The following is a 19,200-nucleotide window of genomic DNA, read 5'->3' as shown; positions in this document are numbered from 1 at the left end:
CCTATATCCTAGTTCTTATATGCATAAAATAAAATAAATGAAATAAATCTTAGAAAAAATTTAATTTCGGGCCTCCCTGGTGGCGCAGGCGGTTGAGCACAACGCTGTGAAGCTGTCAGCAGCCTCTACAGTGCTGGTTCGATCACCGCAGGCCTCAGATCAACCCACATGGCGAGCATACCTCTCCTTTCTCACCCGCTGCTCCCCTCAGCAGTGTATTTCGGTCAGTCTGCCTGTTCTGTTCCCCACTCTGTCTCTGGTGAATCCTCTCACCCTCCTGAGAATCTGGCCTGTACCCCAGCTCTTGTATAAATTAAAAAAAAAAATCAAAAAAAATTTAAGTTCATATAAGGTGAGCACTTTTTTCTTTTACCCTCTTTCTACATTATGGAGTATCTGGTTACAGGCTAGTGGGGCAGACTCCCTCTGAGCATTGCTAATCATTGAGTAGAAGGAGTGGGAGTATTTCTGAAGGCAATATTGAAAGAAAACAAAGAAAGGAAAATTGTGCAATGGCTTTTTTAAACATAAAGCTTAATTTGACACAATCCACCACTGTTTCTCTTCCATTGGTTAAAGGAAGTCATGTGGTCATTTGGTGGACTTATTCGTGACTTCCCTACCCTTCTGGGTCAGGAGCTACTCAAATGTGGAGAAGTGAGCATGTCTCTTTTACAGCAGATACAGTGTCAGAAAAAAAATCAGACTTGGGAAATTTTGATTGGCAAAAGACAAATGTTAACCTAGAAGAAGAGCATCAGTAGCTGTGTGTACAAACATTGTCTCATATTTAAATAAATTAATTTGTGGGCCAAATATAAGGATACAAATATAAGGGAACTCAAATTAGCAGATTTCATTTTGAAAAACAAAAAGCAGAATAGTGTAACGATTGGATTGATCTGTAACGGTAGGAACATGGTAGGAACGGTAGGAACATAAAAATCTGAACTAGAAATGTGTGGAGACAATTCTGTCTCATGATCAGATGGACTCTCCGAGGTGTTTGCTACACTATTTTGGTGCATATAAGTGTGAATTACTGTGAGAATTTGTCTTCTCTCTATATTTTTATTTATGTTGACTTTTTCTTTGGAAAAAAATTCTGAAGATTTCAGAAGTGAGTGAAATGCTTAGGTTGTATGCACATGTATTTTGATTATGTATTAAAACATGTTGCATAATTAAAGTTAAATATTTTAATGATACCTCATTTGACATATCCTTGGAGAATAATTATAACTGAATAAAGAATTTCTTCTCCACTGTGTTTTGTTTTTACATAACAAAGGCTGCCTTAATGAACCTTTATCTCATTACCAAGTGATTTAAATATCAAATGACAGAGGAAAATTTATCAGTTTTATTCTTTTAAGCAAATTAATGCTGTTTAATCCATTTATTTTTCTGATTTTAAAATTAACATTTGGTTAAAGTAAAACTTACTGATATGATACTGACCTCTTTGATAGCAAGCATATTTTTGATAGTTTTTGAAAAGATAAGCCCATTACAGAGTTTCAGGAATAAGAAATATAGTAGGCCATCATAAAATGTTAATTTGGGTAAATCAGAATGAAACAATAGTACTTTTTCAATATTTTAAAACTACTGTGGTGTTCAATCTCAAGGTAGCAAAAATTAGTGCCATATTATTATTTAGGAGGAAGAAATTTCACCTTCTTTCCTTAACAATTGACTTATTTTCTATGATATATTTACTCTACTGATTTAGTAATATCATCCTTTCATCTCTTCAACTTTCTTTACTCATAGACGAAGTCATAAATATAACACAAATTTCACCGTGTCCAGAAAGCAGTAATCAGCACAGTATTTTCCCAGACATATACCAGAACAACAAGACTAGAGTTTGCTTTCCCATTCAGCATCCATCCCCAAATCAATAATGCAGTCATCTGCACTGGCCATAATTATGATAGTGGAAATGACCAGATGGTCAAGCGTGGGCCATTAATTTTTAATGCAATTGGTAGAAACACAAATTTCCTTGAAAATCTTATTGAAAGATAAAATGCTCAGCTTCTTTTAAGTATATTCTGATATACCTCAGGGCTGATTATTTTATAGTTTTATTTTGTCAATAGAAATTTTAAATGTTTGATGATGACCTTAATTTTTTTATGTAATAATAAATATGATGACTACTAAATCTATACCTTTATAAATAGTATCTACTTTTTTTTATTTTTACCAACTCTTAAGGAATAGTTGACTCCAAAAAAGAGATTTTTGGTGAAATTACTGGACAGAGTTTATCAACAGAATTTTACATATTGTCATGAGCTAGTTGTACTGTGATCCAAGACTTTTTTACTGGCATGATTTCTGTTTGAGAGTTGTAACTGTATGAGAATAGAAGTTCAATATAATGGGAAGCAAATTCTTTTCAAATGATTTTTATCATATATACTGATTTTTTAAATTCCATTTCAAAAGTTGAAAAATGATTTTTAGAATTGATTTTTAGAGGTGACTGATATGGTAGTATATATTATAAATTTTTGATGATTCTTACCTGAAATATATGTTACTTCAAATTAAAAAAAATAATCCATTTCAAAAGAGCCATCTTCTAGTAAGGCAATTGACATAATCTATGTAAGAATAAATATTAGATGCAATAGAATTAAGTAAACAGTGTAAACTTGATTACTCATAGAACATTTAGTATTTGCGCAGTATTTAGTAGTGTAAGGAGGAGGGAAAAGTCCCCCCTAGTCCTCTGAGTTTTCCTTTGACTAGTCAAATAATCATACTAACATAAGACAGATATGTAGGAGGAAAAACTAAATTAACTTTGTACCTATAGGTAATCCACACGAGCAGAGGAGCTCAGGGGAGGAAAGCTAAAATGAGGTGTGCATCCTGAGTGAAGGAAGGGGATAGGGGCTGGGAGCTTCAAGGAGGAAAGGGACTCACATGACAAAGAGAGGGCGATTCACATGACCAGATATTCTGTAATTAGATATTTGTCCTGCCCTATAGATAGGCCACACAGATAGGAAGGTTATTTCTAGGAATAACCATAATTCTTGGTAAGATCCTAAATTTATGTTACTCTAGGTTAACTAAGGAACTTAAATGTTTCTCATGGGCCTGAATGGCCTCCATAACTTAGCTCAAAATGATCCATATGCCAAAGTGGCGCTTGTTGGGGAAGCCTGTTCTGAACCTTCAGTAGTCATAGAGCCTATTTCATCTTTAAAATGCTTTAGCACTTTACCAACAATAAGTTAAGTTTCTTGTCACTACTATAAATAGATAGGCAAATACTACTAATAATAATCTATTTCTCTCATTTAAATACCAGGCACCCAGTTGGGTCTATCATTTTATATCTATTTGTTCTCAGAAAATACCTAACAGCTTTTGAAATACAAATGTATGTTATTTATCTCCACTGCTGATTTCTTTGGGCACTTGGTTCTGTGAGCCTGTTTCTGTGTCGTCCTTAAATCACACAGCACAAACTTGAGGTCATGATGACATACAGTACCTGTCAGTGCTGACAACCAGGAAATTTCTCTCATAATCTTGGCATAACTTTGGTAATTCCCTTGAAATATAGGTTTTTTTTTTTTTTTTTTAATCAGTGGAGTGCATTTCAAATGATTTAGGTTAAGATTTTAGTCTTTTTTTTTTTTTTCCCGAATGACACTCTTCTTGCTCTTATTTTTAGTTTTAGGAAGAATGTTTGATTTCAGGTCTTTTACTCCTAGTTTTTTCCTCACTATTTAGCAATAATTGTACAGTGTCTGCCATATGAAGATGCCTTAGTACTCAAAAACCTTTTTCAGAATGTGTAGTACAAAATTAGAAAAAATGAAAAAGAGCTCTTAAATTCTATCCATTGATAAAAGCTGAATCTGAAACACTAATAAGTTTAGAATTTGCTAAGGTTATTTTGTTTCTCAGAGTAGTCTTCTGATAGTGCATGTATCAATGCCCCCTATTTATAAGGAAAGAACCAAAGTTCAGAAATTTCAAGTGAATCCCTAAAATGGGACTACATGATCTCTAATTTCTTTTTTTTTTTTTTTTAAAGATTTATTCACCCATGCATACAAGAGCTGGGTACAGGCCAGAGCACGGTGGGGAGGGGTTGCTGGTGGTGGTGAGAGGATTCACTAGAGACAGAGTGGGGAGCGGAACAGGCAGATCCACTGAAACACACTGCTGAGGGGAGCAGCGGGCAAGATAGGAGACATCTGCTGTGCCATATGGGTTGCTCCCTGGCTGGCCGGGGATCGAACTCATGCTGCAGAGGCTGCGGACCACTTCATAGTGTGGTGCTCAACCCCTTGCGCCACCAGGGGGACCCCATAATCTCTAATTTCAAGAGCAATGCTGCACTCTCCATTTTACATCAATGTTTTCTACCTACTGACAGAGAATCGATAGAGAAGAGAAATTTGGGGTGGAACCTAGAGTCACTGTGAGAAACGAAGTGTTGGGCAATGTGAAGTAACGTGTTTCACATGTCTATGTTCTCTTCATTTGAGTTATAGTGTGTGGTAGATTTATGCAGATTGACAGGCATTACTGAATCATTAATAGCTTATTTAGCCTTTGTGTACAACAGAAGTAAAGCCTCTACTAAATGTAGCTGGTGGTTAATAGCTCTTGCCTTTGAAATCAGCCAGTGTCAATGTAAAACAATGTCTGTTATGTCTCCACTTTAATGTCTTCTGTATTTCCACTTCCAATCAAAATTAAAAGGGAGATAATAGTACAGCATAGCTCAGAGGCTATTGTGATAATTAAATGAAATATATAAAAGTACTTAAAATTTTGTCAGGCATATAACAACTATTCAGCAATTATTCAATAAAATTTTAATAATTAAGAATATTAATATTATAGTAAACAGGCCCACAAAATCTTGTGATTTGTAAAAGAGATTCTCATATTTTGAAGCTGGAAACTGATTCTCCATATAATTTTACCTTAAGGGACTCTGTTTTGGTTAAAATCAGCAAACATAATTGGAGCAATTCGTATTTGTTTGTGTGTGCTTTAAAAACTCACCTTTTAGTAATGCTGTAACTTAAGCTTAGAACATATAACTTCAATAATGGATAGAGAAGGCAAATAGAATAATTGGACATGGTTTGGCCTCTCTTCCTTAGAGCTACCACTGGGATTATGCATGCAGTATGTTCTCTCAGACCTGGAAGGCCATAGGCCTCATTTTTTTCTGCTCTCATTTTCAGTTCTAGGGTGTAGTGCAAATCACTATGGGAAGCCTTGTAAAGAATATTAAACATTGGGGAGGAACAAGTCAGTCTGTGAGCACCTCGTTAAAATAAACCACTTCTTTCAAAGCTCAAAACAGCAAATAACAGTTTAATAGAAATGAAATACATTCACCACCTGTTTCTGCAAGAGTTCTAGTAAACATTGAAATTCTTTGATTCTTTTCAACCAGGAGAAAATTATAAAATTTTCATTGATAGTTCATGGGGAGTTTGGAGACACTGATCAAAGTAACAATTATTAATATAGACTAGAAATTAAAACATCTGAATATAAACTACTTTAGCACATTGCACTTCTTTCAATGGTGAAGTACATATTTAAAAATTCAAACAGTGCTCTTTTGATTTAGCTAAATTTTATTGTAGCTTCTGTATCCAAAAATAATACCTTAAAATGTTTTTAAGCAATTGTGTTCCTTTTGTTAATGGCTTTCAGTTATATACTTGAGATGGATTGAGGGGGCAGTGTGGAGTGTACATTTTATAGAATCCCCTTCGGTTACTGTAAACTCAATTGAGCAGAATTATATAAATGGGAAAATGTTTTGACATTCTTTCATGATCTTTAAGAAAAATTTCTATGAGTTTTTCAATATATAATAGTATTGTATGACTATAGATTCTAGTTTAAGTACTATAATTACATAGCTGAGAGGCTTAAGAAAAAGGATAGTAAAACTTTTAAACTGGCAAGAGGTATGTACATGGGCATTTTAGTGTAGGGTTTGGACATATGAAATGGAAAACTTAAGAATCATTTGAAAATGTGATTCTGCTTTTCTGTGAGCAGCACAATAAACAAAAGTCAATATTATTTTTGAGTGAAAATTGAGATTTCAGTGCAAATCAAGTAGATTTATTAAGAAAAAGAATAGCTGCTTTTTAAATTACATATTCTGGATCTACGCCAGAATTCACATGTAGTTAATAGCTTTTGCCTCTGAAGTCATCGGTAGGTATTTAACCAAATATTACTAAAATCCTGTGGTAACAGCATGCCTAAGGATGTGGAATCATAAATCGGAAAAATATTCCTACAAAAGAAAATATTTCATGCGAAAATGTGTTGATTAATGCAAGAAAGACAGATCCCCATCTTCAGAGCACAGCTGCCTAAGCCTCGTGCTTGGCATTACATATTTGCACTTAACCTGCAGTAACCTTCCATCCTCCATTCTTTACTGACTTCTTAAAAATAGAAGAAAATAATAGTGCAAAGAGCCACAAAGGAAACATTACAAAGGAAATCCAAATGATCTCTCAAATCCAGTGGGTCACTGGAGTCACATCTTATTAAAAAAAATAAAAAAACAAAAAAAAACAAAAAAAAGCTGACTTTCCTGGTTGCCAAGGGGTTATGTCTCAGTGCTGTCACCACTGCAGCCAGGGAGCTACCCACATGAAGCAGCAGACCTCTCCTGTCTCACCCACTGCTCTCCTCAGCAGTGTATTTCAGTAGATCTGCCTGTTCTGCTTCCCGTTCTGTCTTTGATGAATCTTCTCACTCCCCCCCCACCATTGGCCTACACCCCAGTTCTTCTTTGCAAAAATAAAAATAATAAAAACCATACATTTGAAATTTAAATCTTGGTTATTAATTTTAAACTAGTTCCTCAAAAACTTCACTGAGGGGGAAGTTGTTTATTAATTTTAAAAGTGGCATATTGTGGAGGTAGCCTGTAAGTTGAGGCTGTCATCTCTGACTTGCTGCACTTTAGGAAGGAAGACACTGAAAGCTCTTAACATGGCTGAATGGCCCTAGGAGAGCTGTTCCTCCCATTCAACAGTGGTGCTTAAAGGAAAAAAAGAGATGATAGCTGCTAAAATGCTCTGTGCTCTTCTTTTGAAACTAAATTCTATGTGAATTTCTCAGCTTATAAATAAATAAGATACCTGCTGGGCAAATGAGTGGCATACAAAGGAGCAGGTGTACCTTTCTGACATCATCAGTGTGGTTAGTGCTTTTCTGTGCAGTTCGCTGGTCTCTTGAGAACATCCCAGCACAGTCCTTAAACACAAAAGAAGTGTGGTGATTAGAACACAGAGATCTTTTTTATCTTACATTAAAATATGCTAGCACTGAATTTAGTTATGTGTTATGAAGTAACATTTGTATTAGTCAAAGCTGAGAAATTTAATTAAGAATAATTTCTCTTGTTTTCTCCCCATGGAAGTATTTACAGGACTGAGAAATTCGATGACTAATGGACATATTTAAAGGGCATCTGGTACTGATCACGGAAATGAAAAAATAAAATAAAATAGAATTCGTTGCTGTTGGCAAATTCTTATTGCAGTAGAATCTGTGCTCAATGGAACCCCTGAGACTTTTAAAAATATATATTTTAATAGATACCCAGCCAATTTTGACTTATAAAGGAAAGATATGTCAAATTACCTATATGTTAGAAGTGGTGAGTCTCAAGCAGATTCACATGCAGATATGCTATTCAGTTTGTGCTATGCTAATCAAAGAGCCTTAAAAAAATAGCAGCAACTTAGTATGTCTAAGTGTGGCAAACTCTATGCTATATCTAGGGTGAAGTTTACCTTTTCACAAAAGATTACAGCACAGATTTTAGGGTACAACTGACAATGTTAATGAGAAAAGCTTACCAAATATTAAAAATATCACAACAACAACAACTGCACATCAGTGCTAAGTCGCAGTTAAAACAACTACTCTTTTCCTCAGGATCTGTGAGTTAATAGGTAATAAGGAGTAGTGGGGACTATGGCTGTCTTCAGATGGCTCTGTCTAAAAAGGAAAATAGTACTTGGCTCAGCTAATTGTTGCCATGTGGAAATTTAGGTCCAGTAATGCCAGATTTTACAACTGTTCAAGAGATAGCAGAAATCTGGGTTTTATCTTAATCCTTTTAATTTGAAATGTTTATTCAAAATTGAAATGCAAGGGAAGAGTTGGGAAAATTCTTGCAAAATAAACAAAACCTACTTTGAACCAGATTTGAACCTTAGTCACAGATCTTCAATTTATTCTTTATGAATTAGCTAAAGGAATAATGTTAGATTGTAGAGGAAATGTTAATGCTTCCTAACATACACATTACAAAAAGACTAGGTCACATTTGTTGCTATGTAGTTACTAAGGGTTTCAACTGTGGCGCCAGATTGCTTGTGTTTATATCCTGGCTGTATACCCTGGGCAAGTTACCAATTCTTTGTGTCCAGTTGCTACTTCAGTAAAATGGGAATGATAATGGTACAAATTTCAGTGTTGCAGTGAGGATTCTGATGATCTATGTTCAGTGTTTATTAGCTAGTACAGTGCTAATTCTGGAAGAATAGATTCTAGAAAAATTTGAATCCTTGTTCTACCACTATTAATGTTTCTGTACTGTAGATTCCTAATCTATAAATGGGAATAATAACCTGTACATCAAAGTCATAAGGATTCATTGAGATAACGTGTATAAAGTTAATGCCCTATGTATAAGTCAATAAATGTTACTTGCTGTTAATGATTGCCACTTTCCAATTCTTGCCAAGTTCCATATTTGCAAACACTTTATAGCAATTTATCTCTCATTATATGTATTTGGAGGGAACTACATCACTCTTGATTTACAAATTAAGCTTCATCTTAAAGAACAATATTGCAACAATGGTTCTCAACCAGGGTGATTTTACCTACCAGAGATGAGTGGTCATGTGTGGAGACATTTTTGGTTGTCACAACTACAGGAGATGTTACTGGCATCTTGTAGGTAGATTCCAAAAAATGCTGCTAAACATCCTGCATTGCACATTAAAGTTTCCTGCAATAAAAAAATTACTCATCCCAAAATGTTGCTAATAATGAACTTGAAAAACTCTGTATGACAGCTAGCTAGGTAACAACCATAAAATTTATTGTGCGAAGTTCTTGCCAAGCAAATGGAAAGAAACTCATTTTTCAAACTATCACCTAAATCAAATGGAGATTAACATGTAAATTGTAATATGAAGAAGCAAGCTTTAAAATATTTCAAAATGTATTTATATACTTATTTTCTTCTGGTTATGAAAGTAATACAAGCTCGTGAAAATTAAAAGACTGCAAAAACATAAATGGAAACAGAATGTGCCCCCTTCCTTAATCTACCCCCATAGAAAACAGAATACAATTGAGTTATATTAAGATTTTTAAATACATGTGTATACTGTTTTATAGTTTGATTTTTTTCATTAATATATTTCAATATATTTAATCCTAAAGCCATTTTGTGGTACAAAGCAAGGGAGACATCCAAGAAGGCTGATGTAAAGAGGGCATAGATATGGTAGGGCTGGCTGGTGGTCTGGCACGGGTGTCAGAGTGAGGAACCATCCATGTTTAGGTGTCCCCAAGGCCAGGATGCACTTTGGTGAGGGGTGAGGAGCACCACAGGAAAGACTTGTGCAGGATTTAGAGCCCACATGTCAGAGGAAGCAAAAAGCAAAGAAGTAGTCAAAGGATTGTAGAACATGTCAAAAGAACAAAAATCTGCTTGAAAAAGCCATCACTGCGACATTTGAGCATCAAAGTAAGTAATGTAAATAGAGTCAGTGACATTAAAACCCATTGAATAAAATAGGAAACTGTGAGTTCATTATGATGTAATAAATAAATGACTAAAATGAAAGTTTGATGAGAAATGGAATATTTATAAAGTCAAAAATAACCTTTCCACCAAGGGGATATTAATTACACAGGGAAATATAGTTTTACAGTGGAAAAGCCTAGAAGTCACCACCTTAATCAAGTGATCATAGTTAATAGCAATAAAGAAGCAAATCATGCAGTGCTGATCAGCTTCCAGGTAGATGATTCTCAATCCTTAGTATTCATGCTCTTGCCTCGTCTTCATCTACACCAAGTAGAATTGACATGTGTAACCAATAAGATATTACAGAAATGATGATATGTAACTTCTGATGCTAAATCCTAAAAGATATTGCTCACTCTGGGGAAAGCCAACTGCCATATTGTGAGGGCACTCAAGTAGCCCTTCATAGAAGGCCACATAGTGCTGTTTCTGGCCAGAAGTTGTTTCTTCCAATAACCAGCACTAACTGGCCAGCAGTGTGAATGATTCATGTTGCAAAGCCTTCAGCCCTAGTCAAGTCTTCAGACCATTGCACCCCTTCCCAGCATCTTAATTGCAACCTCATGAGAGAATCACCCACCTGTTTCTGTTCCTGATGCATAAAAACTATAGAAGATAAAATGTTTGTTGATTTCAACTACTGAGATTTTGGGTAATTTTATATGTAGCAATGGACAATCAGGTGCAGTGAAAAGAACACAGCATCTCTTCAGTGATGGTCTTGTTAGAGGCACATAACCTCAGGCTGGTCCTGATGATGTAGAAAACAAATGCTAATCGAGAGGCATTTTACAAAATAACTGACCTGTAATCTTCCGTAGAATCAAGGACATAAAAGTTTTTAAAGACAGATTGAGAAACTGTAGTGAAGGAGACTAGATACACAACTTAAGGTGCAATAGCTGATTCTGAACTAGATCCTTTTGCTCTAAGAGATGTAATTGGAACAGTTGGCAGTTTGGGGACAGAAGATTAGATGATGGTAATATGTCAATATGAATATTTTTATTTTATGGCAATATGTATTGGTGCACATCGTGGAATGTACTCTAGGAAATATGCACTAAAGTATTCATGGATGATGAGGCAGCAAGTCAGCAATTTACTCTCAAATGGTTAAAGGGAAAAAAAAGATCTTTGTGCTATATTTGCAATATTTTTCTAAGTTTAAAATTGTTTAAACATTTTTAAATTATGCAGGAAGAATAAATTATGTCACAGAATATAAATGGACCTATCTTTCTTGAAAGGGATCATGGTATACAAGGTTTTGTATCAAAATATTTTAACCAGTCTCTTATTGATGGCCATTTAAATTGAGTCCAGTTCTTTGCTATTATGAACATCTTTTTTTTGAACCATGTATGGTAGTAACTATTCTTATAAACATATCGGTGCCTTGCTCAATTTTTTCCCAAGAATAAATCCCCAGGATCAGATTGCTATGTGGATGGATATGCATCCTTTAATCAGCTTCATGATAAGTTATTCTAGGAAATCACATAAAATCTCCGTCAAAGACCATAAAATTTATAATTGATTTTGTATTTCCCTCACCAGAAAGTAATCTTTGTGAGAATGGGGGCTTTATCTGCCTTAATTATCACCTGCCCCAGCATTATGACCATCCTAGGCACTCTGTATATTTGTTGCAACACCAGTAAGAGCAAACATTTCTGATGTTTTGGGTGCAAGGATATGCGTTCATTTATTTTTTTGTAATAACCCTGTGAGTGAGTTAGTATGGTCATTTCCATTTTGCAGGTGAGGAAACTGAGGTATAGCAAGGGTGATACTTGCCCAGGGTCACAAAGCTACTATTGGAGCCAGGAGTCTAGTTTATCTTCAGTTTACAGAACTTAGCCACTGTGGTGTACTGGTTTTCTCTTGTTGATTAGATGATAAACAAATGACCAGCATATTTATCCAATTCTTTTACTGATTAGAAATTTCAAATATGTTGGCTTTTTTCTTTTTTCAGATGAAAATTGTAAATAATGGGCTCTCTGTTTTGTAAAAGCCCAAATTAGTTTTATGATCCTCTGGACTAGGCTGCAGTCACTGCCTAGCAGTAGTGCTCCTGGAACTAATATCCACAGATATAAAAACTATATGCATCATTCCTACTGAAAAATTTGTGGATGTGTAAACAGAATATTTGTTTCGTGTTATAAGTAAAATAGTAAATCTGGGTTTGCAACTTGGATCTAGGAGGCAGAACCTAGAGTGCTTGTTTTTGAAGCTCATCCTCTGTTACCCACCTGGGCTGCTCTGCCCCTGCCTTCCCTGTACCTGGAATGCCCACTACCCATCTCCCATAGTGCAAACCTTAACCACCTTCAGCCCCCTCTTGCATTGAAGACTCTTTTATCTTTCTCTTTGCTTATCCTTCTCTTGAAAGTAGAAATGGTCTTTTTTTCTTCCTCAAAATTCCCTTAATCCTTTTCAGAATACAGTTACAGAAATACCACTGTCGAAGCAGACATTGTATTAAGATATGTGAAATCCTCATCTCCCTTAATACACTATATTCTCTTTAGTTTTATTAATTCTATAAAACCCCAACATATATTGCAATATTTTGGACAGAATCTGAAACTAGTATGTTCTTTTGATGAGTGAATGAATTCTTTCAGGGAAATACATTTTAATATTTTAAATCTTAAATAAAAAGACTACAGAGATTTGAGTCTTGCATATTCTGCTATATCAGGAATTGTAAAATGACAAATGACATGGTTAGACATTTTTTCTATATGATGATTTGTACTTTTCTTTAGTTTACAAGCATCAAGAACCAAGAAGCATGATTAGTTTTCATTTGTGTAAGACCTTTTGTTCTGTTCACAATTGCAAATATCAACTTTGCTTTTACCCACAACTTCAGTTCCTTTTTCTTTTAGTGGGTAGTTTAGGGACATCAAAGGTAATAAAATCAATCAAAGAGATAAGTGGACATTTTTTCCCAAATGCTAGTACTTAAAAGATGTGTTCTTAGAAATTGTCATACTGAATTTGTTTTCAAATGTTTGTGTAATTCCTAAACTCTTTACCAGCCATAAGAAAAACTGTCCTTGAATCCTGTTCTGCAAGAAATAGTAAAATAATCCCTTCTTCACAAATTCAATTCAATTTAAAACAAAAACTTCAGGGAATGTTAAGTGTTGTCATTTGACAGAATTATACTTTGTTGCTAGCAAAGGCAATTGCATAACCTTCAGGCCAGTTGCTTCCCTTCCCCTACAAAGAGTTCTTTCCTTTATGCAAAGGTTTCAGACAAAGCTGAGAGGTTTTATTGCTGAAAGCTAAAACAGCAAGCCAAAGAGAAAGTTCAAACAAATATCATCATTCTTTCAAAAATGACATTGCTTATGTAAATTAACTATGGTTCTTGGGTGCTGGTGAGCCTTAAGTATCCTTGAATTGGTTGCATATTCAATCATGTTCTATTTGTATTTAATTTAAGGTATGCTTCTTCTAGAGAGTATTAGCCATGAAGTCTTCTCATTTAATTTTACTTCCTGGGTTTTAGTGGTTTTATTTTTTTTAATTTTTTTTTTTTAAGATTAGTTTCATACCTTGTGATTTCCAAAGGATGATTTAGCAGGTAATTATTATTGTGGAGCACTTTCATGTGGTTTTACTGATTTTTGTTTTTTTATTATCATTCATCTTGTCATTGGATTTGAGATTCCCCAAACCACAATAATAATTAGTGATTAAAATAAAACTTTAAGAAATTTTTTTCTTTGGAGATATTATATTGTGAATGATACACTATAAAATAGTGTTAAACTAAAATTTACATAATTTTTTTTTAAATTTACAAACTTGACACAGAGGCTGAAATATGTTCTGAACAACAATAAAACCAAAGCATGCATATTTTAAAATTCAGCCTACTTGAGACCTCTTCTTAAAATGTTGAGATGTTGCACTAGTTCTGCATGGTTCTCATTCATATTAATGTGAAGTTCTTGATCATATCCTTTGTAGATAGGATTCATTTGGGGCCAGCTGAGTTCTTCCTACTGTTTCTAATTTCATTGCATTGTAAATTTCCAAACTTTATTCAGGAAAGAATATCTTTGGGGAGGCATGCCTTACAACTAAGAAATTACTACCTATATATTAGATGCATATATGTTTTAAGTGGACGTTTGCTTTTCATATATTATGTTAGCTGCAGATTTTTAGTTTGTTTTAAAATAATTCTCAGAACTTCGGCTATTACTTGTGTGTAGATCGTTCTTGGCAGGGGGTATCTTTCTGCTTAGATCTGTATGCCTGTGATCCATGTATATAAACATGCCTTTGTTCTCAAAGTCTTTTTCTATCTGATTAGTGTTGTGTCCAAGTGCTTTGTCTCTGCTTCTTAGTGTTTTTTTTTTTCCTTTGTGCCTTAGACTGTCATTTGTGGGAATGACTTTGTTTACATCCAGCAAAGATATTAAGTGCATTTTTGATAAGAGAAGGGAGTGATACAGGAAATAAGGAGAAGGAATCTGGAGAGTGGGGTGCATGTCAGGAAAAAGGGGAAGAAGTCGGAAATGAAAAAGAGACAGTAGGTATGAGGGAGGACTAAAGAGCCTAAGATAGGCAGACTTTGGGGGGTTTGTGAAATCCTGGGGGCTGGTCATGGGGGAGGAGATCAACAGACCAGCATTTTCCCCAGGCTTGGGCTCAAGCTGGTGAAATGTATTAAAGAACCTCAACTGGGATTTGCTGAGGACAAATGCTGTAATGTATTAGTCATCCATTATCTGCTTCTATTTTTGCAGGTCCTGAATGATGACTGACGCGGGTTTGTGCGATATCCCTCCCAGTCCCTGTCACTCCCCAGTGATAAGGACCCTGCACGTCTAAACCCAACAGCAGGGCAAAAAGCAGCTCTGGGGAGAGGAAAGCTTCCGCTGGCGCACACCGGACGAAAGTACTGCCGTCCTACGGGTTTCTGCCGGGGCTGCTGATCCAGACACTTCGCCTAGTCCACCTGGCCGCCCTCCCGGGCAGATAGCGTGTGGCCACCGCCGGACACCCGCTGCGCCCCGCCATGAAGTAGCTGCCGCTGGCTGCGCCGCTGCCCGACCGCCTGCCCAGCCCAGCGCCTCGCTGCGGGCTCCTCTCCCGGCGGGGCCGGAGCGGCGTGGACATGGCTGGCGTTCGTAGCCTGCTGGTTCTCCTCCTGGTGTTTCAGAGCAACTGTTTGGGTTACAGAAACCCACTTTATGTCTATAAGAGGTACGTGCCTTTGTTTTTGTTTTTGTTTTGCTGGTTGGTCAGTTTAAACAGGCGAAATGTTATTTGGATGGTTTCAGTGCTTGCCTGCTGTTGAAAATGTAATCAACGAACAAGAGTTTTGGAGAAATAGAAAAAGGTTTATGCACTTTTCAGAAACGACTTGGAATTTTGGCACAGTGACTTCTTGCAAAGTCCCCTATACAGAAAAAGCCCACTTTACTGTAACTGCCTTATACTGGCTTTCAAAACTCCAATTAAAAGTTGTGATTTCCAGTACTAGTCACTCCCTCTTGGGGAGGGGAGATATTTCAGAAACTGCAATATAGTTCTTTAGACTAGAATGCCTTCTTGTTTATAATGGCTCAAAAAATAAAATACCAAGATAGATAAATGGTGGGGAGAACAGATCATGGACTTTAATAGCTCACAAGAAAACATTGAGCTGCATGCCCACGCCTCATAATTACCATATTAAATATTTATGTACTTGTACATTTGTAATTCACAACATAGACTACACCCCCCCATACAGCTCTGCCTTCTAGCAATATTACTGGGGGTTTGTTTGTTTGTTTGTTTGTTTGTTTGTTTGTTTTTGACTAATAATTCTGGACACAAATTTTTTTTTTAAATATGTACTGTGTTCTAGTTAATATTTCTGCCATTAGAAAAAAATTGGCATGCCTGTGATGATGTAAATAGTTCATTAACTGGAAAATATAATTTTGACTAGTTTTTGCTGATTAAAGTTTTCAGTGTAGCCTGTTTGCTCTGATTATATTTTGTTTACTAGTTGGGTATTTATTGCTCTTGGACTCTAAAATGCAATTCTGAGTATATTTTAAAACATTTAGTCATCACATCATTTACAGTTTTTATTGGGTCTAAATCAATAATCTTTAATTTTAGGGTAATAGAATTCCTTTTTTTTCTCCTTGTGTTAAGATTCACTGTGCTCAAGGATATTGAAATTGTCTTTTTTTATTTAAGGTTTAAAGAACCTACAAGATCATTTTCCAATGAATGTCTTGGTACCACCAGACCAGTCATTCCTATTGATTCATCAGATTTTGCATTGGATATTCGCATGCCTGGGGTTACACCTAAACAGGTGAGAGAAACTCTGTTATTTTATTATTTATTATTTATTAATTTTATTATTTATTAATTGTTCTGTACACACCTACTTCAAGTAAGGAAACTGCATTTACAGCAGTGGGTAACTTCTTTAAAATTAGGCATTTCCTTTCAAGCTCCTCAGCTAGGACTAGAATAATTCAGTTGTCACAAAAATGAATAAATCTTTCAGCTATATTCTTTTTAAAAATTTTACTCATATTGTTATTTGTGTTTTGAAATGAAACCTTGAAAATGTATGTCTTGTTGTTCTCAGTGGAATAATAGCCTCTGTAATGCAGCATGTAAGAATGTATTAAAATATGAAAAAGTATTCTAATAAAGTGAATGACAGTGAGCAGCTGCATCTAAGAGAATACTTTGTTTAAACACCCTTCTATCTCAGCCACAAGTTGAGAAATAAAAGCCTGTGTCTACTGCCAAGAATCTGAAAAACAAAACATCCCTCACTTTTAAAAGTTAAGAAAACTGTTCACACAGGTGGTTGATTGTGAGTTTCTTTATTATCGCTATTTGATACCTGTTTTGAAGAAATACTGTTAGAGCTCATATAAACGTGACTTACAGAGAGAATTTTGAGTAGGACTAGGTTATTGTTAGAACTTTCCCTATTTTAAGTACACACAAGAAGCTCCAATCCACTGCTGTCATGTGTGCAAGGTGTTTCATTAAGCATAAAAAGGCCAGATTAATTATGCTTTGCAGCCTTGCAGGAATTTATGTGTGTCATTAAATGATAGTCCTCTCCTTTTGAAGGGCTGCAGAGACCTGGGTGTTGTGAAGCTGCAGAGACTCATTGATGCAGATAACATTCTATTTTTCTTTTTTTTTTTTCAAGTACTGAGGAAATAAAAATGTTCCACTTATTGATGGAGAATTCCTTTGAAATTGACATGCAGAAACTCTAAAAAGACATACATCATTAAGGGGGATTTTAGGGGTTGTTATTTATTTATTTGAACACCTATGCATCATCTAATTATGTGTGTATAACTACTTTGTAAAAATGATCCTCACTCCTGACCCAATACTCATTGCCAGAGACCAAGCAGATGACTCTTCTACACATTGAGATGAGTTGTTAGTGGCCTGGCCTTTAATTCTGTAAGCTCTTTATTTAGTATTTAATCAAAAGAGAAATAGCAAAATTAGGAATCAGAGAGAAAATGGCAGTTGCTCCCTTGTGATTATTGCTTCTTCTTGCCTTTTCTCACTTATAAAAGAGACTTTTCCCCTATGTTTGTTCAAAGTGACTTTATATTACTTCTTTTTAAAAATCCACTAATTGTTCTTTAAGCAATCTTTCCCCCCAAGAATATCATTACTTTCTCAAATAGTCTTTTGTTGTGGTTCATTATTATTCTGTTACTTTTTCTTCTCATTATTTTACAGTAAGACACTTAAGTTATTTAACACTAATAATAGCAGGTAACTCTGCTGGGGTCAACATTCACAGAAAAATTCCTGGAGGAACTGATTATAAAAAATGTGGAGTGGCTCCATTTTCATAAATAAAATGTCTTTACTCATTGTAATCTTATACTTATCAAAGTAATGCCATGAAAAAGGATATAAAGTAAATTACAGCTTCTTATTTTATACAATCTGATTTCAACTTTGTCTCATGTGGTGGACATTTGCTCTTTGCCTTCCTAGCATACAGTTGCTTCTTGCTCTTTCTCTGAGTCTCTGTGGTTCCCAGGAGCTGTCTAGTCAGGATCCAAAGGTTTGGAGCATGTGAAATTATTGAAAATCACTGCTTCCTGCCTCCCCTTCCACAGTGATTGATTCAGACTCAGACCAATACAATAAAATATTAGAACATTTGCAGGAAATACGTTTTCCTGTTGCATGTGAGCAAACGACAAGTAATACTAAGATCTGCTGAGTTCATGAGGACTGCCATGCCCAGATAAACCTAATACCAGAGACTTCAATGCAGAGAGACTGAAAGAATATAGGTTCTGATTAGGGAGTTTTCAGTTGTTGTAACCAGTTGAATTAAATTTTCTCTGACTTGTAACTGAAACAATCTATCTGGATAAGTGATTCAGTTGCTCATCCTGATCGGCTCAAAACCAGTCATTTACTGTTCCTTCCACTTTCCCGGTGACTCACTACTGACCATGTGCCACAAGTACTTTCTGACTTGATGCGATGGGTCACATAAGCCTTCATTAGAGATGTTAGTTATATTTTTGTTGAGGCTACTCAGAAAGAGATGGCTACCCTAGAAACCCTTTCCTTTGAACTTGATGTAGTTGGTGAGGAACACCCAGTGTTGATACTCTGAGTACTTTTGGTGAAGAAAGAACTATTTTCTTAAAATACACCTAATACTAAATTTAAAACAGGTTCGTAGCAGAAAAGAAGTATAATAAATAAGGAAAGTAAAATAAAACATGTTTGGAATAAGGAAATACAAAGTGAAAAAGAATGAGTTGAGGGGGGGAAATCCAAGAAATTAGGATGATCAAGAACAAAAAGGAGGGAAAATCAAGAATAACTATAATATGAAGAACATCTATAAAATAATATATGAAAAATAGGATTAAGAAAACAAAAGTTAGGGAAAGCATTTAGGAGTTAAAACACATTTTTAAATTGTAGAAAATCAAAGGAGCACAACAAAATTCAAAGAAGGAACTGAGGAGCCAGAATTTCAGTTGCTGATTGAGGCAGAACAAATTGGATTAAGTGATATATTCACTCAGTAGACATTTTATAAAATACCAACTTTTGGCAATAATGAAAGATACTTCAACAAATCTAATGTAAATTCTTTCCTTGGAAAACTTGAAATTTTTAGGTAGAGTTCATATGTAATTGGAGGAGTGGCGAGCGCTTTAGTTATAATGCGGCTTTAGATTAGTGTCTTACCAAAGAGTGGCCGGTGGTGTTTGAGTTGCAGTGCATTTTGCCAGAGTGTGAGCAGACCATGAGCAGCCAAT

The 19,200-nt window shown here is 35.4% G+C and overlaps 1 protein-coding gene across 21 annotated transcripts in view; it reads left to right on the top strand.

Annotated features, from left to right (window-relative positions):
- Positions 1-19,200, top strand: part of PAM (peptidylglycine alpha-amidating monooxygenase) — a 329,113-nt gene that overhangs the window by 129,625 nt on the left and 180,288 nt on the right. For 19 of the 21 annotated variants that reach the window (XM_054688174.1, XM_054688177.1, XM_037530112.2 and 16 more), the window contains exons 2-3: positions 14,653-15,112; positions 16,103-16,223. In XM_054688174.1, the coding sequence (XP_054544149.1) occupies positions 15,024-15,112; positions 16,103-16,223 (210 nt within the window). In that variant the 5' untranslated portion in view covers positions 14,653-15,023. Of the gene's footprint in view, positions 1-14,351; positions 14,440-14,652; positions 15,113-16,102; positions 16,224-19,200 lie in introns of those variants that run through there. The other 2 variants (XM_037530110.2, XM_037530109.2) reach the window with 2 other exon arrangements.

This window comes from Talpa occidentalis, unplaced genomic scaffold, assembly GCF_014898055.3.
Source record: "Talpa occidentalis isolate TD23 unplaced genomic scaffold, MPIMG_talOcc4v2.1 talOcc4.6, whole genome shotgun sequence".
Lineage (NCBI taxonomy): Eukaryota > Metazoa > Chordata > Mammalia > Eulipotyphla > Talpidae > Talpa > Talpa occidentalis.
This window is presented reverse-complemented; position numbering and strand designations above follow the sequence as displayed.